At 43.1% G+C, this 22,584-nt stretch overlaps 1 protein-coding gene across 1 annotated transcript; it reads left to right on the top strand.

The window, feature by feature from the left end:
* The first annotated feature begins 1,295 nt into the window (after positions 1–1,295).
* Positions 1,296–22,544, top strand: LOC8025598 (acyl-coenzyme A thioesterase 9, mitochondrial). The gene is made up of 13 exons (XM_029971946.4): positions 1,296–1,666; positions 1,794–1,906; positions 3,573–3,627; positions 5,638–5,819; positions 6,971–7,167; positions 9,113–9,186; positions 9,275–9,342; positions 12,879–12,990; positions 13,831–13,921; positions 17,594–17,679; positions 18,831–18,918; positions 19,851–20,007; positions 20,609–22,544. The coding sequence occupies exons 1-13, from the start codon at positions 1,653–1,655 to the stop codon at positions 20,707–20,709; spliced, it is 1,338 nt and encodes a 445-aa protein (XP_029827806.2). The 5' UTR covers positions 1,296–1,652; the 3' UTR covers positions 20,710–22,544.
* The last annotated feature ends 40 nt before the right edge of the window (positions 22,545–22,584 follow it).

The raw sequence follows: 22,584 nt of genomic DNA, 5'->3' as shown, positions 1-22,584 counted from the left end.
TAGCCATGTGCAACTAGCCCAATCGTCAACAATAAATTCAAAACAACAACAACATGATGATAATAATAATAATAATAATAAAGTTTATTGCTCCTCTTTGATACTAGTCGGAATGAATGCAGGTTCGTCAAAGCCATCAAGGGCTTGTGGAACAGAACCTAAGTTGAAGTGACATGGAGTAAAGTATTAAGAGCAGAAACGTTAAGCATCACAGTAGCATCAAGAAAAGTATTAGAAAAAAAAAAAAAAAAGCTGGAGCATCGCATTTTCATAATAATAATAATAATAATAATAATAATAATAATAATAATAATAATAATAATAATAATAATAATGTTTGCACTTGAAAATATTTCGTACAGACGCTTAGGCCTAAGGTATTTGTGGCCGAGTGTCTTAGCGCACCGCAGCTCGGAGCACGTGGAGCGAAAGCCCGCCCTGCAGAACCCAGGGATTCTGGGTTCAATCCCCACCCCTGCCCGTTTCCATCTATCGTAACTGCGCGCGGTCGTGTATCGCTACTATTCACTATTGCGGGACTCAGGTTAACAGGCTAGCGTTGGTGCTGTCTAAATTTCTCATCTACAGCGGAGACGCCAGCTAGAACTTTTCCAGCGCGTAACTAGGGTACAGTTCAGTAACTGCTAATCGTAGTTGAGCGGAACTGAATTTTAAGAGGCCTAGCGGGCGTCTTTAATTGCAGTTAAGTTCGACCTCAGTTTGTGTAAATGTACATGCGGTCAATTTTTCTTGGCGATGACGATGAAGCCCCAGCCATGGGTACCCGTGATTAGGCCTTGAATGACTCGATCCTTCCCTAACAAACTTGTACGAAATAACAGTTTTGCTTGAATAGGACAATAGAGAGTTTTAGTATATCGTTCCCATGACTCCGATAGCGATACCCGATACTGCGCCACCGCCTCCCTTGCGCATGCATGGTATCGTTATCGGGGCTATCGGAGGTATCGGAACGATCTACTAAAACTCTCTAGTATTAAGTACCGAAAAAGCTACGTACTTTTGTTTTACAAACGTATCTCGCAACAAAACCTTTATTTAAAGACCCAAGAAAAAGGTTCAACCACTCGATTCGGCGCTCCTAAACCAAAACCAAAACAATGTGAAAAGCCAAAGTTTTAGCGAAAAAAAAGTGAAATACAAAACAAGAAAAAGAAAAATAATTCTAGGTTGTATGACGCTCAGAATGGATCTATCACTACGAATATCATAGCTCGATAAAGTTGCAGTTGATAAAGGCTGGATAAAGGTACCAAGCAGTAGACAAGTCAGTTAATACAAAGTCAGTCGTGTTGCGGCCGAGCCTAGCCAAGTCACAAATTAATTTACGACTGTTTGCGCCACAGTGGTTTGCGCAGTTTGCGCTAATTTGCGTGCTTTTACTGCCGCACTCGGCTCTTTGATAATGGGAATAAGATAAACGGTCAATTACTTACTCTGTATCTCAGAAAACGACGAAGATAGTACACTTTTGGTATTGTCAGCCATTTGTTCTCTCCGCCCTGGTATTCACGAGGGAGGCTCGTGAACGTTGTCTACTGCGTGCTAAATGCATGTTCGGAAGACACCAAAGACAGAAGAAGCATTTAATATTTAATTAATATTCGTGCGGACGGTGCGGGACCATCGAAATGGCCTTAAACAGGTAAGACATCGCTCAATAGCCATGAAAAATGTAAGCGTGGAGTGCGCCGATGGAGAGCTTCTATCTGACACGCCCATATGAGTAGCGTCGGTGTTGTGGTTTCTAACTTCGTGCTTTGTCGATATAGGGCACTCGCCGTCCTGCTGCAGCGTACAGGCTACAAAAACAGCTTTGGCACAGGGCTACGAAGGAACATCATCACTTGCCATGAAGTCGTTCGTCCAAAAACAACCGGCGAAGGTGAGCTTGGCATCCCGAATAAGGCGAGGAAATACAAAGGGCCCGATCGGCACGAGCGTAGGGTATTAATAACCTTTACGTCTCGCCCAGCACGTTGTTGAGTGGGGAAACGGAGCAAATTTCAGAAGGCCGAAGGGACCGGGGAGGTTGGTTAAACTCAACTCGCATATTCCAATTCAACCTAAAAAAAGTGACCTAAAAAAAAATTTTTTTTTTGCCATATTCGTATTTTTTGGCACAAGTATTTTGTATAGCAATATATTCCTTCAGTCAAAACGGAGAAAGTTATGGGGGTCAGCATCTTTCTAGATTTAGCCAACCCTCCTTAATTGAGCATTAATTGCTCTGACATTGCTGCTTGTAGTCAAGGTGTGAATGCTTTATGACCATGACAACTATGACTCCATGCAAAAACCAAAGCCTTAGCTACTTTATAATAATAGCTTATAGGCTATCTGTTCATGCTTTCGAGTAATTAACTTTTTAATTAGTAAATTTGTAGACATGGTTTCAATTAGAAATTTTCTGAGCATAATCAAAAACTACTGTGGTCGCCGACAGAGTGAGAACGGCAGGAAGTTGTCTTTCCAACGTCCGGCATGCGCTCCATGCCTTTCATCATGCGCTCCATGCTTTCCATCATGCTTTGGCTGTGCGTGCATGCTGGAGGTGAACGAGCCACCGAAGTGTTGTCAAAGGTGGGAAGCTTGCATTGCTGGGGGTAGGACAACTGAAGTCCTTCCTGCCGTTTTCATCTTTTCAGTGACTATGCGGCGAGCAGGTCGTCTGCTTTTTGCGCAGGGGTTCCAGTGACGTCAGAACGGCACCGAGTTCAGATTGACTTTGATTGTAGGATAGTGGGTAGACCTCAAGCAAGCTGCCTTGAGGTTTACCCACTATCGTTCAATCAGATCCAATCAGAGCTCGGCGTTTTGTTGTCACCACTACCCCCCCCCCAAGAGAAGCAGACGAACCTGTGCTCCGCATTAGTGCCGTTTACCAAAAATTCGTCTCTGAATCAGTGGTTCCGCTCCCCTGCGGCCTAAGCGCGCAACTACCGTGCGTCGCCTTGCATTCTTTGCACGATTGAAATGAAAACCAAGGACCAAAACTTATTCTGACAATGTCATTCGAACAGTGTGTCATTTCAAACCGCCGGCTCGCGCCATACTTTTCTCTCTCCTACGAGGAAGGCGATGCGTGGCTGCGCGCTTGTTCATGGGGGACAGGACCGCTGACATGGAGATGAGCTCCGATTGTAAACTGAAACTCAGAAATGCGTCCAAATTTAGTGGTTTTTTTTTTTTCCTCTGAATTTCATAAATGTGGTGCGTGCCTTACATTTCTTTAAGGTGCCACTGATTTCGCAGTTTTTGACGATACCGGCAAAGTTTCTAATCACAACCATGCCTTTAAATTTACAAATTAAAAAGCTGATTACTCGAAAGTAGTTGTAACCCTAATTATACTGAACTTTATTTATTTTGTTAAATAATAGACCCGTTGGCAGAGACCACTATGACATAAACCTTTTTCCTGTGTGATGTATACTTTTCGCGGGAGCGATTTGACCAGCATTCTAAAACACTCTGTAAAGCAACAAAGACAAAAGCAACAAAGACATGTGACGATGAGGAGTGTTTTTTGTTTTCTCCTCTCCATTCAGTTCTCGATGCCCTTAAAAGCCACGTTGGATACACTGGTGACCACCCCGCATTTGCGTGAGTACACCTCCAACGGAGCTTTTTAACTATTTCACGAGCTGCATCGCTTTGCGCAGAATGATTCGAGGTTAAGATGCTGAAAACGATAACCGCTTGTTCTGTTTCAGCAAGAAGTTACCCAGGCACGTAAACATTACATTTTTGCTCCTACTAGTGTGGCACGTAAGGATGGAGTAGATGCGAAGTCTGATACACGCTAGAAGTGCTCACCCGAGTGAGGAAGGGTGTGGAACAGAGCCTTTCAGGCTCTATGGAAACTGTTTCTAATCTAAATCTACAGTGAGAGCTGGGTGGATCTAACCTATTTTAATTGAGCCACAAAGTTGAGTTCTACATGCTCTGACACTGTAATTTAACGCAAAGGTGCAGCTGGGTGGTGCATTTGTTTTTACAGCATAGCTGTTATGCGTCCGCAGATGTTGAGAGAAAAGTCCCCATTGGTCGTGGCAAGTATAAATAAAAATAAAAAGAGGGGGCAACCAGCGTGAGTCAGCCTTCCTTGCCATTATTAGATAGTGAGGTCCTGATCCCTTGTTATCATCTCTAGGCATCGTCCTCGAGGTCGTCCTAGAAGTCATCCTTGAGGTCGTCCGAGAGGTCGTTCTCTAGGCGTCGTCCTCGAGGTCTCCTTAGAAGTCATTCTTGAGGTCGTCTTAGAAGTCCTTGAGGTCGTCTGAGAGGTCGTCGTCTAGACATTGTTTTCGAGGTCGTCCTAGAAGTCTACCTAGACGTCGTCCTCTAGGTCGTCCGAGTAGTTGTCCTTGAGGTCGTCCTAGAAGGTGTCCTTGAGATTGTCCTTGAGGTTGTCCTCAAGGTCGTCCTAGATGTCCTCTAGGCATCGCCCTAGACGTCGTAAAAATAACAGCTTCGCTGGTCCTCCATCTTCACGTGAAGTGGAAGGGCTCTACAATTTTATGTTGAACTGACTTATTTTGATTGCTTGTTCATTGCAGCCAGTAACTATATCTGTAGTTATAACACCTACCATAATATACCGAGCAAGAAGTCACTTTCTTGCTCAGTAAAACACAGAGAGAGAAAGTCAGAGATAATGTTGAAAACCTGGTGGTGGGCACTTGCCAAGTCAGAGAGCAAAAATCTGGAAGGGGTGCAAGTTAGGGCGGGCTTTGCTGCTTGGCACCAGTGCTTATGTGCCAAGCTTCATTGCTTTGCCTCGGCATGCTTGGAGAAGCGGCTGACACGAAGGAGCATCTTGGTTAGCAAGGCGTGCGCCTGGGATGGGTTCTTGATATGTCCTTTGCTTTTTTTACCCATAATGTATCACGTGGGCAATTATTGTGATGTTGGAAACATGCTTGATAATTTGCAATAAAATCACGCAAGTTTGGTCAAGCGCTATCGTTGGGCAAAAGGTAGCATGTTGGATGATTGACATTTCTAGCTTAAACTAGTTATCAATAGTGGTAGGTACTTCTTCATATAAAACAGAAAATTTTGCGACCTAGTTAGGTTCTGTGCCGCCCCACGATGGGTGGACTACAGCTAGAGCTATGTGCCGCCAGGTCCAATCGCAAGTTAGTTAGCAGCCACAAGGAACGTTGCTCCAAATTTTGTTTCAGAGTGTGCGCCTCGGTGCACTGATATGCACGTTCGAGCTATGTGCTGTGTGGTCTCTAGTTGGCCCGATATTGGTCAGGGCGGCCCATGGCCTTGGCTGTAGTTTGTCATATGGTGTGACTAAGTATAGTATCATCCAAAATATTTAGGAACAAGTTTCTGCCCAGCTATACACTCCACGGTCCACCTTACGATGAACCGCAGAGGACGCTACGAGCCATTGAAGCCAATCCAATGCCCCGCAAGTGTCACGCCACCTTTGGGGGTGCACAGCGACGCTCGGAGCTCATAGTTATGCGATGCGATCAAGTTCTGGATTGGTTGGGATGGCTCGTAGCATTTGCCGCAGTCCATTGTAAGGTGAAACGGAGTGTAGAAAACCCACAACTTACGGGCGCATAATGACGCCTCGTCTTTGCCTGTGCTCAGGTCGGGTTCACTGCCCAAGCTTCCGACGTCACAAGACGAGCTACCGCCAAGGTCAATGCGAGACAGCTACGACGAGTGCATCATCCCGTTGGCCACGTCGCTTCAGGTACAGAAGAGCCACATCTCGGCGAGTGGCATTGTTCGCTTTGGCCGCATCCTCGAAGACATGGACGTGTTTGCAGGTACTCCTTCTAATTCTTTTGGGTAATGCATGTTGGCTGTTATCCTCTTTTCGGCAGGAACTGATTTGTTTCTGTAGGAGCCACAATACTGTTCTTACAGTCTCTTTACTGCCCCCAATGTTCCGTGGTAATCGTGACTGTTTAGATGGTTTTGTGTTGCCTGAGAGCCTAGTTTATTATGCTAGTGTGCCACAGCATTGTACTATGATTCGCAGGAAGTGGAGAAAAGACCATGTTGTTTTGTAAAACTGGTATTTTGGCCAAAGGAATGGAAACAAAGTTTGGTATAACAGCAATACGGGTTTTCGGTCATTTGAAGCCAATAGAAATAATGGAAACAGCGCGCAAACGACAAGGACGGGAGGAAAAGGAGTACACAGGACCGTCCTCCCGTCCTTGTCGTTTGCGCGCTGTTTCCATTATTTCTAAGCATGAACCAACTCGCCCACATCGCTACTCTGAAGCTAATAGCCAGTGGTTAGCCAGTGGTCAGCCAGTGGCTAATCACTGTCTGGCTACAAGTAGGTAATCATTCAGTAAGCTCTACATTATGATCTGCCATGTCCTACACAGTCATAGGCGTGCGCAGCAGGGAGGGGGCCAAGCATGTTATGGCCCCCCGTGATGACTCTGGAGAGCACAAATTCAGTAGAATTCTAGTTTTGTTGGGCAACACAAAAAAAAAATTGAGCCTTACTGAATATGCACTCCACCGGAGTCATTAAGGGGGTCCATGGCATGTTTGGGCCCCCCCCCCTCTGCACGCCATGCAAATTAGTGGAGTGCTCCAGAAATGGCACAGTGCTGCCCGCAGGTTGTTTTTCTGTGTGGCACTTAAAGATGTCGGTACACGCTTCTGTTAGGTCATTTTTGGCCGTCTATTTCTGTTGCTTTCTTTTTTTTTGTACTCACCACACTGACTTACTACTGCTTACTTCAGGCTTGCAGTTTGGGGCAAGCAATAGTGGTGTTATATTTTACATGCAACAAGAAATGTAATGTGTGGTCGCAGCCAGTGGCCAGCGCACACCGTTTCACGTTGCCAGGGTCGGTGCTCGTTTCCGCTCCCTATCTTCCTCTGTCTAGTCTCTTCCGCAGTCTTTTGGAAGCGTCCAGCATTTATAAACCTGTCTCCTACACGCCCATTGCAGTCTGGCTCTGCTACCGGCACCTGCAGTACCCGGGCATGAGCTTCGGGGTGCCCATGCCCGTGAATGTGGTGACGGCCCTGGTGGACAACATCCACAGTGAGAGCATCGAGTTCCCCACCCACTTTGACATCAAGCTGCGGGGACACATCTCCTGGGTGGGCAGGACCTCCCTCGAGTCCACCATGGAGGTGCTTCTGGTGAGCGGCGCTCCATACTCTCCCTGTTTCCCCACCCCCCATTTTTTTTTTTTTTAAATGGCCACAAATAGGCTTGGCAGAGTTATGCTTCACTTGTGCTTATTTGGAAAAAGACATTTTACAGGTATGGATTTATTATGAGCATTTTGACTGGGCAGGGAGTGGAGGAGGAGTTGTATAGGTGGTTAATACTGTGAAGACTGGTTAGGAGCTGCACACACACCGTCGTCGGGGCCCGACGTTGAGGAGAGACAGTACCCAGCACTAGTTCCGGCACATATAACTTTATCTAAACTTGGCTTGAGTTCGCGACACAGACAACTGCTACGACGTTCTCCGTCCGAAGGCTTGCGATGGCTAACCGCCCCTTTTTGCTGTTTTCTCCTCTTTGTCCTCTTTTCTTCCCCTGGCCGCAAGGCGAGGATTCTTTTTAATCTGGCGCGAACGCCACGGTGGGACACACACACACTTACGTGCCTGCACGCACAGCACCGAATGAGTCGGTAATACACTCCGTCACAATACCTCTGCATTAGGATTTTTATGCACTGTGTAATGCACTTTTGTAGGTTTGTCATAACGTATGCTAGGCCCTTCGTTCCCTTAACCAATATGTTCGCTTTGTGTTACACAGCGTGAGTAGGTGTCAGCATTATAGACTGAAAGGTATTTTAAATTGTACTGCATCGTGTTGTTAGGTGCAATATGTAGTAAAACAAGGATGCAGAATTAGACACGATCAGTGGTGGTGCTTTGTACTACCTTTTCTTTTAATGCGTTATCTTTATTTATTTATTTTTATACCCTCAGGGCCCAGGGGGCGTCACAGAGGGTGTGGGTACAAGGTGTAATTAAATACATAAAAATGTAAAATAACAAAAACAAAAAATTAACAAAGTGCAGGATTAGAAAAGTGTTTGGTTATGGCTGTCTTGAAGGATGAGGCATCTTCAGTGGAGGGGATGAAAGGGGGAAGGGGGTTTCAGCCAGTTGATCAAAGTGTAATTGCCCTGAAACGCGAGCTCAAGTGGCAGCCTCTACAGAATTGTCGTCAATGCTTCCACCTCATACCCCTCCACAGCATATTATCAGTGTGGAATCGACAAAAAAAAAATATTTACTTCCACCTCACTTCATCGCTCAGGGATTGGATCATAGGAAAAAATGAGGCCTTTCACATGCAAAACAGGCATTTACAAATAGTCATTTTTCCCTTGCACTATACTCAACTGGAAAAAGCTACCTAAAGAGATAGTCTCAACAAATGTAAACTCTCAATTTTTTCATGCATTGTCAGATTCTTAATGCTTATTCTTTCTATGCACTTCCACTTTGTCTGTATACGTTTACGAATGTATATAGCTTTATGCTGGTTTGGGTTTTAGTTTTTTTCTCTATTTGCATGTAATTTGCTGCAGGTAAGGCATCTTTTTGAGTTATGATTGTCTAAACCGCTAAGTGTTTTTTTGGCATCAAGTTCTTTGTATTTGCCCCTCCCCCACTACAGTCTAAGCTCGTTATAACAGACCTTGATTTTGACCAAGATTTTGGTCTGTTGTAAGAGGGGTATGTTGTATGCAGATATGAAGTTAAGTCAATAGATTGTAGAGGAAAACCAACTTAACTTCACAAATCGGTATGTTATGTCCAAATGTCTGTTGTAACCAGGTCTGTTGTAATGAGCGTAGACTGTATAACGCCCTCACGGGTGCTTTAAGGTTATTGAAATAAATAAATAAATATTCGGTTATAGGGGAAAATTTTATGAAAAAGAGAAAAGTTTAAAACTTTTTTTTTAAATTGCAAGTCAGGAAGCCCAAGATTATAGTAGATTTCTTTAATAAAATGCTAGCAAGACGGAAATAGTAAAAAGGATGTTAGGTTCTGTGGTGTTCTGCGATGTGAGGATAACACTGACATTGTTTGCGCACTCACAATGTCACAGTTGGCTCCAGACGAGACTCCAAAGATGCTGACGGCAAAGTTTGTCATGGTTGCAAAGAAGGCCTCGTCAAAAGAGTAAGAGCTTCAACGACGTTATGACATAGCTTGGCAGTAAAGCCGAGCATGGTACTAATCACACTTGGGCTTTTATTGTTTGCAACAGGGCAGCAGTTGTCAACAAACTGGTGCCCAGCAATGCCGAGGAAGAGGCCATTTTTCAGAGGGGGGAAGGTAGGTTTGTTATTGCTGTTACAAACACATGTTACAAGCGTCGGAAACAAAGTGCTATTTTGTCGGCGAGTTGGGCTAGTTGGTTGCTCATTCTTAAAGTTAGACGCCGAAAACAATGAGGACGCAAGAGGATATGCAGTCGAACGAGGACACCTTGTCCAGTCTGCATCTCTTCTTGTGTCCTCATCGCTATTTTGTGTCTGTCTTTTCTCTCTTTGCATCCCGGTTTTTCTACATGTTCAAGCTCGTGACACCTGAGCGAAGATGGCAAAGGTCGGGGCGGAGTGTTGCAGCATTCTCTTTGAAATCAAGCTGAGAAGCTTGAGTCTTATATTTTGTTTCTGGATACAAGTAGCGTGACATTGCATAATGGTTTGTGTAAGTTTCTCATGTGAGCCAAAACTGCATAGCTGAAGTTCTTTGTTGTTATGACACACTGGTGGTACAAGGGCCATTCAGAGGCGATAACCGAGTTTTAAGCGCGAAACACATGTACGACGAAACCGTCCGATCCGACGTCCAACCGCGCAATACGACGGTCGGAGGCGAGGGTTTTCAACGCTCTCCGATCAACACCTCCTAGAAGACAAGGCCGTAGTGCTCTTCTCGTGACGTCGCAAAGGAAGGCCATCGGGGGCGCGCGTCGAAGCGAATGCAACGCGCGTAGATAGACCGTCGTAACGCGTTTTAGTCACATACGCGTGTCATATTAGCTAAAATGAAAGCTGCAGATAGCAACGGGTCTAGAAAACATTTTATTACTCGAGCAAAATATTACACCGCTAAATAATCGGTACGAAATGGCACGAGGTATGCGTACAAGACGTCTATCGAAAAATGTGATTGTTTTAAGTCGAAAACATTGAGTCATGCAATTATTGTTGTAGGAATGCATATTTTATACAGAAATACTTTGACAAAATGGCGAGACACGCAGTGATTTTGAAACAGCAAAACAGAACAGTTAAAAATCAGGTAGACATAGTCAACGCGGACAAGGCAAGACAAGCGTTTCTCACGATCATGTGAGCGACGTTATCGCGTGCAGTCACTGAATTCTTGCATCATACCCCGGCCACATGGCAAAATTAATGTAATTTCGATCGAATGACGTTATAGGGTCGACAAATCCGCTTGCGGCGCTCGTATAATCACTCAAGACCGCGAGCTGATTAAATCCTATATCACTGAATGAAAATATATTAACGTTTCCCTGTGGCAGGGGTACTAAACTTACTACTTAGTTTACTAATTTACTTCTCCCTATGGGCTCGAGCTGCCTTAGAACAAAACATAACTTATTTTGTATATAATAATACTATCACCTTAATACAGTTAAGATTCTAGTATAAATGCGGAAAAGGCAATAAAATAACTTTAGTATAAATAAACACAGAACCACAAACAACTCACTTTCAATAATCACACAAACTTGATTTTCATCTTCCAGTGAAAACTAGATTAGCGCGCATATTTACAAATGTCGACGCAACTGCATACGAATAATGACAAGGAACAAAATTGCAATTTATCATGCGATTAAAAAAAAAAAACGATTGCAGCATCTTACTTGCGTCCTACATGAACAAGAAAGCCCGTAAATAAGTTGTTTCTCACCTGTCGATCGTATCCATACGTCCCACAATATCCGTGACGAACACATTTGAACACGAACTCCAAGAAGCCTCTCTTTGTCGAGAGGGAGGTCTATCGATTAGTCGACCAGAGCCTTCGTTGGCTAGTTGTCACACGTCACTCAAACCGTAGCAGGACTTGTTTCACGAATGCACGTAAATGCCATAGTATCAAGCGAACACAAAAAAAAAACTACCCGAGACTACGGTGATGACAGAAATACGACGGGAAACAAGTCTCAAAAGTACCACACACGAGAGCAGCGGCGACGAAAGGCTTAACGTTGTCGACCCATCTCTTGCTGGTGTGCGCTCCCTGCGACAACGACTGGATTTCTTTTCGGTTTGCTTCCCTTCTGAGATGTCTCAGCGTTCCTTTTCAGACAGTCAGCAGCTCCAACACAACATAAATTTACCAGAATCGGAGCCATGTGGCATCAGCAGCATCGCAGCCGGTCCTTTCGAAAAGTGTGGGGTGCTGCGGAACTGCACGTAGTCCCGCGGTTACGGGAATACTCATAAATATAATTTTGGTACTCTCAACCTTGGTAGCGCGTTATATAATACGTTTATATTATATATATAATAAATTGTACAAGACTGCGCCTTTAAAACGGATATTAATGTCGGATAAACGCGCATGAACGAACACCACTGCGCCGCTTGTCAAGGGACATTGTTTTCACGTCGATAGCGTATTCTCACGTAGTTGCGCCATGGACTTCCTTCCTCCGCCATTGTGACGTTACCTCTCAGAGCGCTCTGGCCTTCTTCTCTAGGAGGTGTTGCTCCGATGCTACGAAAACCCTCTCCCCCCCAAGGTCATTCCGGCAGTCCGCATGTCGGATCGGAAGGTTTCGTCGTACATCTGTTTCGCGCTTTAGTGCAGCTTTACCTTCACACCGTTATCATCACTGTCATGCCGAAATTGAGCCAGAAAATTAACACAAAGAAGGCGTCTCGTCTAACCATTTTCTTCTTTTATGATTTCTTTCCCAGCGGCAGTAACATAATAGCTGGCTTGTACATTTTCTTTTGCACTATGTGCCTGGCCCAGTTTTGCCATAGCAGTAATGATAACACTACGTTAAGACCCTTTAATGATCCACTCGCAAGGTACTCCCAGTTTTTGTTTTGTGATCTTCGCTTTTCTTCTCTTATGCCCGGTGGGAGAGAAGTCGCAGAATCAGTGTTATTAATTGTGCCAGCTCGGGTTCCGGTTTCAAGAAGACTCGTCTTTGAATCATAGTTGCAGCAGTAAAAAAACTGATAGTAGATTATGAAAGGCAATCCAAAATTAAGTGTCTACTACAGCTAATGTTCAACTTTAAGAAACATACACAGTGGTATAGAGTTACCCCCTTAAAAAACACTCTAAAGAAAGTTTTTTTTACCAGTCTGCGAAAATGACAAAAATTGCAAAAGAAAATTTCTAAAAAAAAATGTTTTTTTTTGTAAATTATTTACAGCACTAGACTTGTTTTAGTTTAGAGCTTCCAAGTGCACATGCCGAAAATGGGTACAAAACGTCACCTCCCCGTCACCAGATGTACACGCCAAGGGCAGCGTTCTCATCCTCTTCTCCCCGTAGTGAAATCATGTGCGAGAGAGAAAAGTGGGAAGGAGGAGCGCTGGAAAGGTGAAGAGAGGTATCCAATGAAAACGCTGCCCTTGGCATGTGCATGTGGTGACATTATGTATGCATTTTCGGCACGCACGTTTGGAAGCCTTAAATTAAAACAAGTCTAGGGCTGTAAATAATCTAAAAAAAAAAGTTTTTGTGGAAAATTTATTTTATGGTACTTGTAATTTTTTCAAGTTGTTAAAATAATTTTTTTTTCATGCTTGTTGGTTGCTAAAACTCGTCACCTGAAACTGGTATGTGTCCTGCTTGACTCAAAGCGAGCGTCCAGAGGAGGAAGGCGTTTCAAGAGCAGAGCATTCTCAAGGTGCCCCCAAACAGGGAAGAGAGGATGCTGCTCCACAAGCTCTTCCAGGAGAACTTTGACCCAGAGTAAGTGCTTGCAACTTGCCCCCCTTGGTGACATTCGAGTATTTCTAAGTCAGGAGGTCAAGCGTCTTGCCCGTGGAACCACAGTAGGAAGAGGTGGGATTCGACATGCCTGAGGAGCACATTATGCATTACGAACACCGAGAGTGTAGATGTTAAGGTTTTCTGTCCAACCAAGACATTTGATTTTCAAAGAGCTCAGTGCAAAAGAATGAAGGTGATGCTGGGTAGGTGACTACTGCAATGCAACACTATGTTTCCTGGTGTTTTAACGAAAGACAGTAAACTCTATCCCAGAAAATAAAGTTGGGTGAACTGTACCTATGAATCAGTTTCTGAAAAGGCCTTTAAATTAGGGTTTTTATGGTTATTATAACAACATTACAGAGCATAATGCTGGTACCCTAGTCACACAAAGGTTGGAACCCCCAAAACTTTCCCCCCGGCCATGATCCTTTTAGGAAGCTTATGTGCTACAGAACAAAATGAAACAAGAAAACGTGGAGTAGCCAGCACTCCACACAGTGCCAAAATCTCTGAAAAGAGCTCAGATTTATTAAGGAAGGCCGAATAACTTTGCAATCTCATGTGCACCCTCATGCTTTTGTATCTAGTCAACAATAACATTTTTTAAGCTCTGACAATTTGTGTCTCACCGAAAACCAAGCTTGCTTGTGCAAAGGCATCACTTCTGGAATTTGATAGAAACATATGCTTTGAAGGTTGAGCACGTTAGCTCGTTGTCATTGTGGTTACTTCTCACCGGTAAAGGTGCAGTCCTGTTATCGCCACGAAGTTTCATTTGGTTTGTCCGATTATACATAGCGAGTGCATTGGATGCAGGACTTACATCCTGAAGTCCGACGAGTGTCCTCATGGCGCCATCTGGATGCATGACGCCAAGCTGACCAACGTCATCATCTGCCAACCAGAGGTGTGGTTCATAGGGGGTTGGAACCTAATGTTTGCAATTTCTTTCAGTTTTCTTGGGTTAGTTTCTGAATGCAGTTCAAAGGCTATGTATGGCTGGGAGGTCCACCCTGAGCTCTTGCATTCCTGAAATCTCTTGCGGCATGGAAATGTCCTGTTCGAAGTTCGACGGGACGTTATCATCTGGGATATATTAATTTAAAAGGTTTAAGAAGCAAGAACAAAACAAGGACCAAGAAGACGCGAAGACAACAGGACAGGCGCTAACTCTCAACCCTACTTGGGTAAATTACTTTCAAAATGTAATTTAATTACAATTACTTTGCTTCAAAAGTATAACTAAAATTACAATTACTACTACATAAAAAGTAATTAATTACAGTTACAAATTGCCTTTAAAAAGTAATACATCTATTTTACAATTGCTTATTTCTGAGAGTGACCCGACTTGGGCCATGTAACTTTAAACAAGTTGTTTGGAATGCAATGCATTTGTTCATTCCTTGCCCCAACGTTTGAGGAAACCTAAGCATTGCTGTATAAATGTCCCGTATTGTACTTACTTCTGTGAATTTTGTTAAATTAATGGTAGAACTTGACAGTTTGGGGTAATGAAGTCATGCGTTTTTATATCTTCAATAAATAATAATAAATTAGCTCATACACTCGAGGACGGCAAATCGCTAAAGTAAAATTGGGTTGACACACTTTTGTTAGCCAGGCAAATAAAAATGAGACAATTAGTCATATCTGAATATCTTAATAGTGTTAATATATAACTACAATCCACATGTGCTAAAACGACCACATTCACATACAAACGTTTCATGTTATCGTAAATGATTTACATTGAGTTGAAATTAGAATGGCTCGGAAATATATAAGAACCCAATCGGGGCACCTGAATCATTGGGGACAATATTCACAAGTGTCAGGTCAGTCTCCAAAATGCTTATGCAAATAATATCCAAAGTAAAAACAACAGGAAATGAACTTGAAAATAATACAATATGTAAAGAAACAAATATGCAACAGTACTGGAAAAGGGAAATAAGGAAGTGTAAAAAAAAAAAAATAACTTCATAAACAATTCAAATCCCCAACCTCGGCTGAAAGCTGAAGCTCAATTTTGTTTCTTTCAATATTTTGGCATGTTTACGCTATTGTTTTTTGTTCGCACTGCAGACGGTGCCACACGGCACCGTTAAGGTAGGCTCCAAAAAGGGTTGTTTCTGAGCCCGCAGTGTAAGCAACGAAACAACAAACAATGTGACACTATTTTCGTTGGCCGTCCGTGTGAGTGCGTGTCTATGTGTGCAACTGTCACCGAATGCTAGGCCGCTTGTGCGAGCGCTGAGGCTTTCAGAGAGGTTCCCTTGGCAGCGCAGTCTTGCAAAAGTAATTGCAATTGTGCCTGAAATCTTTCAGTTACTGATGCTAGGAAGCAATTAAATTACAATTTCTTTTAGCCAAAAGTAATTAATTACAATTAAAAAGAAAGTAATTAAACTACAGTAATTAAATTATTGTAATTGAACTACTACCCAAGTATGCTCTCAACAAATTTTATTAGAGGTCATCATCACATCATCACATACACACTAATCTGCCTGTCCCAATTGCCACTCCTACAAACGGCCATCTAGCAAAAGCAAATTGTTGTGTGTATGTTTATACAGCCGGAAGTTAGTCTGCCTCAGTGGGCATCTGGTGTCTCAGGTGTAGATGAGCAATTTAGCCACTGCGGTACAACCGCTAGCCTGGGGTCTTTAACGTGCACCACGCAGTAGTGATACACGACCGCACGCCGGTACGATGCTCATCCAGATCGAAACGGGCAGGGGTGGGGCTCGAACCCAGGATTCCTGGGTTCTGCAGCGCGAGCTTTCGCCCCACGCGCGTCGAGCTGGGTGTGCGCTTTAGCCCACTCGGCCACCGATCCCCCATCCATCCAGAAACGTTGCTTCTTTTTTAAGTAAATAGAGAGATATAGATATAAAACAAATAAATGACCTCTCTCTCCAACAGATGTGCAACCAGACAAAGGAAAATAAAAGACAAGTATGCGTAAGTCCGTACTGGCACAAAGTATCGCATAATATTAAAAAAGATGGCCGGTACATATGATGTTAACATTGTTTTCTCGACCCCTTGAAAACTTTAAAACAAGGCAGAAAAATGTGCTTTGTTCTAAGAAACGCGCTGTGCAGTATACTAAATGTGTCACGAATGTCGTATACGAGATACCACTTAGCTGCGGAAAAGTTTACATAAGGCAAACTGGGCACTGCTTTAATGGTAGAGCAAGAGAACGTAATCTTTTTGTGTGCAACAATGCGGAAAGGGGGGGGGGGGGGGGGGCATTTTGTTGACCACTGTAGGCAATGTGGTTGTAAGCCTGGGTTGGAATCAATGAAGTTAAAAAAAAAAAAAGGAAAAGGTAAAATTAAGAGACAGATTATTGAGGCGTTCTTTATGAAAAAGACTGGTGACAACTGTGTCAGTGCACCATCTCTTTATTTACTTCAAAAAGAAGTGACGTTTCTGGATGGCTATTTGTAGGGGTGGTGATTGATTGTGTTGCAAGTTAAGCAGAGGAGCGTGTGTAAATAAGTGATGACGACTTCTAATGAAAGCAGTTGACAGTTAGCATCTGTCCGGTTGTCTTAGTGTCTTCTTTTCCCTCATTTTGTTCATGCTTTTCAAACCTCTTAATTAATGTGGACCAACTAGCCAAAACCCAAGCTTTAATGGGATATATGTTATCAGTCTCGCAATGACATCCATTGTTCAGAAGTGTTGCTAAGGAAACCTAATATATCACTGAGGAATTCTAGTGTGCCTAGGTGAGACAGAATATTGTGGAAGAATTCTGCCCTTAGTCTCTAATACTACTGTCATTTAGAAATTTAAAATACATTTAGGCAAATGACACCCGAGCATGTCGGCTCCCAATTTTAGCTCCGAGCATTCTGTGAAACTGGGGGATGGGTGCTGCTTAGGTCAACAATATGTAAAGGTACGTCCATGTATTTTCTCAATGTTACAAAATGGAGGGGTGGGCACATATAGTGGAATGGGCGGTTGCTGGCTATTTTACGGTAGCATTCCTGCGTGGCTGGAGGTATCGACTTCCTAGTTCTTAGAAATCTAGTCTTGAAGGTAACAGACTGCAGTCTCTTTCTGGACTAGCTAGTGGAGCTGCCATGGACAGCTGTTTTTCACTCTCCATCTGTGTGGGAAACGAGCAGTTACTAGTTATTGTATTCTAGTTAAATTTTTATTTTAATCATTACAATGGTTCCAGGTCAGTGAAGGGCAAATCGGCATAGGATCGGGTGGGGGTGGCTCTGTTGACCATAGTTCCCTTTCAGCTTTATTTGTCAAAATACCATCGTTCATTTCAGTTTCATTTCCCAAGCACTAATCATGGACAAGGACATGCTTATACTATACTCCTACAGTATTTAGTTTACAGGTTTTTTTTAGCTTTGCTTGTGTTCAGCTTTTTGAGGGATTGCTTTTGTTTCCTTTTGGCAATGCTACATTCAGTGTTGTTCTCAGATTCTGTGACCATTAACTGGAGGTGGGATTGAATGTGAAGCCGCTTTACATACACCTTCGAGATTGGAACAGATGTGAGTGCATTGTGGACCGGTGCTTTTACACTTGGCAGTTTGAGAACCTGTACAACAAGGTGTTTGGAGGGTTTCTGATGCGGAGTGCTTATGAGCTGGCCTGGAGTACTGCCTACCTGTTGAGGTGAGTGGGATGGGGAGACCACTGAATGAGTGACGCTGCAAAACACTGAACAAGTGCTCTCACTTTTTTGTTGTTGTTGTAAATTCCTCAACTAATTACGGGAGTACTATACGATCGGAAAAAAAATGGCTTCCCGATTCTATGCGAGTGCATGCTTGGTGTTTTCTGCCCTATTAGTTTTACGTGGTTGATGGGAAGATATGGAAAATTCAATTTCGGAAAAAAAGATGCCAAAAAAAAAAAAAAAAAAAAAGAAATAAGCATTTTATAATTACAAAAACTGAGAACGCTTGGAAGGGGACAGACACAACCTGTGTGTTTGGTTAATAATGAGCTAGCTTCTTTTTTCTTTTTTATCATTACAGATGGCAATACAATTTTGTGTTCCTGCTGAAATTATTACTAGCAACACCATAGTCGATACAAGATAAATCACGTTTGCAGTGGTAATTTATTTCGATGAATTTTCTCTTTTATTGACTGGTGGGTGAGACATGGTTATGTTATCAGCTATATTTACAATGTGCTTCAGCAGAAACCAGTGAAGTGAAAAATTAAGTGTATTTCCAAAAATTCAAACAGACCACCAATTTTGCATGCTCACTCGCTTTCACAATTAAAGTCTTCAAACAGACCACCAGTTTTGCATGCTCACTCTCTTTCACAGTTAAAGTCAAATTTTAATTTAAATCAGAAAAAAAAAAAAAATGGCACTTACTGTTTTGTTTTTTTGAACTTACACTTTCTGCTAGTTTGCCTTGCTGAGCAATTACTTTGAGAACATAGTAGCACTTTTGGACATGGATGAGAAGGGAGAACAGGACAACACAATGCACTAAGTATAACTGTTTATTAATAAACAGTTGAAGTTAGTGCATTGTGTTGTCCTCTTCTCCCCCCTCATCTGTATCCAAAAGCACTACCATTTCTCAAAGTTTCAGCCCCAAGTGGCCCAACCAGCAGCATTAAGCAATTACCGTTCAGCTTGATTCAAAACTCTTTAGTTCAATATTTTTGGCAGCAACCATCCAAAGGCAAATTATAGCGGACACAAAATGCTCGTAGCACGTAGATTCCAATATTTAGGCAGGCACAGTAGAACGTGCCCTGCCTTTGGCATGCCAGGCGACGTCGCCGTTTTCTTTGCGCAGCGGAAGACGTCCCAGACCCTATCACACCGACGACATCTGGTTCAGGAAGCCCGTTGAAGTAGGATCCTTGCTGCACTACGAGGCACAGGTGAACGTTCCTAACATGCAATGTCGTGCAGGCAGTCGACTAAAGACCTACTATAGTCCCACGGCGGGGAGGCCCTTCGGTTGTCCCGCCCCCGGCGCAAACTTTCTACCTTCGACCATGCTTTGACGCCTCACGAACTTCGAGCATGCACACACAGCCACAGCACGGCAACGGGCCCGTGCTATAGGCTGGGCATTCAAAGAAAGCCGACTCTGCTCACTCCATGGGACCAGCTAATGCTGTCGTATTTAAAGATTCCCTGCCTGGAACCCACAATTGTCTACTGTAACCCACAATTGTCTAAACAAGTGCTGCCACTCGCCAAAATTGCGGTTCGAGTGTATTTTTTTTCCTTATCTGCACTGTTTGAAAGGAGAGGAAAGGATGCTTCTTTGTAGGAACTTGGATGCCGAATATAACCGACAATGGCGGCTAAAGCGGCGTTTGACGAGCCCTATTAACGTCACCACAGCTCAATGGAGCCAACAGGACCTAGCTTCTTTGCCCGGGGTTCGATACTGCATGCCTTGTACCAAATACTTTCGGACTGGTTATTCTGAACATGGCGGATTAGAATGGTGCCCACTTGCAACCTATCATGAAGTTGATAGAAGGGAACTTGGAAGTTCTTGATCCGAGAAACCCGTTTTTCCCCTCGACTTTCCTCAATCGGAAGCTTACAAGCATAATGTGCATATTAGGAAAAATATAGCGAGTTGAAGTTTATATTTGGGTAGTGGTTATAATATTTTCTGATTTTACAGTTTCCTGCCTCAGTGACAGGCATGGCTGGAGCTGGACGATAATGAAAAGCTCACAAAGTAACATGCACATGGTTAATACAAATATTTCATAGTACCAGCTTCATTGTTAGCATAAAATATGATGGGACTGCCTGCAGCGACCATCTCTTCTCTCCGTCTTCTTCCCAGGTTGTGTACACGAGGGAGAACTTCATGCAGCTGAACGTCAATGCGACGGTGATCAACCCAAACACTGGCAGGAAGGAAATCACCAATGTGTTCCACTTCACCTTCCAGCTCGATGGCGAGGGTCCTGCGCCCAGAGTGACTCCAAAATCTTACCCGGGTGAGGTTTTCACTGCAGTCCTGGCCATGGCATATTTGTTTTAGGGTCAAACAACCATAGTTTGTTAAAAGGATTACCGAACCCTAAAGAAGTGCCTCCATAGGACACTTGTGTCACAAAATGAATGTCCCCTGAAAATGATAAAAAAAATCAGCATGTTAATTTATTTAGACAGTCGAAGGAACATTTCAGACATTTCTGAACAACTCTGATTTCGTTGTTCAGGCTTAGGCAGTATAGTCCAGGTTTGGACACTGAACTTGCAGACTTGGTGTAGTCCAGGCCTGACTCGTTGAAAAGAAAACGACAATAATTTACGTTGAGCCATTCTTGTTTACATGGCATGAGCGATCATAAACATGTGCGTATATGTAGCGAATTTCATGCCACACCAGGGTTTGCATAGCTTCAAAAGGTGCAATTTCCGACGTGTACAAGCATGTTAAAAAGCCACATAGGCACTTCTGTTGCACGAACATGTGCTGTACGCGTGGATTGTTAGATCAACCGATGGCACTGTAGGTGCTTCATATTTCAAGATGAAACTTGAAATGAGGCTTATACGTAGTTATGTATAACACGTTTCAATCTCGTGTTTCAGAGAGCTTGCTTTACATCGAAGGGCGACGGTATCTTGAAATGGCCATGGCCATCCCGGAAAAGATTGATCCCAGCACCATCCCCGATTCCAGGCCAACATAACCACTCAGAACACCACTGTCTCTGAGGGAATCTCAAGTATAAGTGTTGTGACCATTTACAGAGAGGTTGAAGATGTGATAACACACTCTAACCAAAGCACTGCTCTGCTGACAAAGCTTGTAATTCTGAAGATCAAAGCTGTACACAAGTCTGCCTCAAAAGTCGTATTGAGGCTGACATACTATTTGTAACTATAGTATTGCACACTGCACCAATCATTATTTATGACCTGGTTGTACCAGGCAAACAGCTCGACAACTCTCGGATGCCAGAAACACACCTTCGGAAAGTTAGGATCTCAACTCTGTTTAACCCTTATTTCTTTTATAGTCTGGTGGCATTGCTTACTTTACACCAGTTAACTTGCACCCTAACCTTGTATAAGGTTACAAAAAACAAGTGAAGAAATCGAGTTATGTCGTTATGAATAATTTACAAGTTTCCGTAGTGAAGCGGACAATATGTTGTGTTAAACGTCTGCCTCTCTGTTCTGCTGCGACAATTCGGCTGCAAGTAGGGTATATACTTTTCGGTGTTTATTTATGACAAAAATCGGCGGCTGTTGTGGTGTAATCAGTGTTTATTCACCAATACCGATGGTTTTCGGTGCATTCTATCATGCACACACTAAAAACTGTGATTATCGGGGGAAAAAGAGTTGCGAATGTAAACTACCTCTGAAGAAGAAAGTGACCAAATTTTATTTATATCTTTTAGAAAATCTCTTTCACGCTTGATTATTGTAGTATATGAATGCATACATTCCTGGGCTCGTGTCTGCCACTTACACTCGCTCCCTCCTGTTAACGACGTGCAATTTCAAGAACGCCCGCTCAACATTTGCGCTGGACACGGGAAGCCCCAAAACGTCCAACGAGGTTTGGGACGGTACTGCAGGCAGCTAAGAGTGGCCTCTCCGGCCACTGATAGTGATCTAGCTCAGCGGCCCAGGAGGCCCACTGATTTTGGAGAACAGTGGAACAAAGCTACTGTCCTCCAAGACCCTGTAGGTCACAAAAGAAAGACAGTCAAAGTGCATGATTCCGGGTAAGATAATGTTTGACAGAAGTTTGCTTTCTATTAAAAAACACGTTGCTAGAAAAAAAAAGAAAAAAAAAATTAGAAACCAGTGTTTTTTTTTTAACAATTTTTATCTCTGTCACCACAAATGTTTATTGATGTTTGGTTAAAACTGGAAAGTATGCAGGACTTTTTGGTGAAAAAAACCAGCGCTTGCTCAAAAATATGAAAAAAAAAAAAAACTTTTTCAGTTTTAGCAGATTTTGTATATCCAACACCGGCGGATGTTTATCGGTTAAAACCGGAAAGTATACAGCCTAGGAAATTTCTTGAGTTTGCAAGTAGTGAATGTTTATATGAAGTACAGAGACTTTAAAGTATTTGTGAAAAATATGCATGTACGGATCTGTGTTGTTGGGTGCTCTTTATACACTCCCAGGAACAAGGGTTTGCATCTGCTCATTACCGACACTGAGGTGTGCCGATTTGCATATAGAAGGTTGTTTACGAGGTAAATAATCATCTGCAGAAAGCATCAACTGGTTTCTTCGTATGCAAGTAAGATGGGCTTTACTGCAAGCTGTTCTGAGATGAAATGCGCTTGCACCTCTTCCCTCTTATTTCAAACATGGTATATGCGAGCCCTTTTGTTAGAACATTACTGAAAATAATGCAAGCAAAATGTGCTTGGCATGGGGCATAGCACTCTTTTGTGTCTGGAGGGAGAGTTTGTCAACTGTTTGCCAGGTGAAATCAGGCCACACCAAACATGTTTTGCTACATTGCTGTTTTATAATATATGCTGTTATTGTTGGTTTGGGTGTCTTTCCTCTTCTTACACAGACAAAGCACACT

The sequence above is a fragment of the Ixodes scapularis genome, unplaced genomic scaffold (genome assembly GCF_016920785.2).
Source record: "Ixodes scapularis isolate PalLabHiFi unplaced genomic scaffold, ASM1692078v2 PGA_scaffold5__190_contigs__length_132052651, whole genome shotgun sequence".
NCBI classification, from domain to species: domain Eukaryota; kingdom Metazoa; phylum Arthropoda; class Arachnida; order Ixodida; family Ixodidae; genus Ixodes; species Ixodes scapularis.
This window is presented reverse-complemented; position numbering and strand designations above follow the sequence as displayed.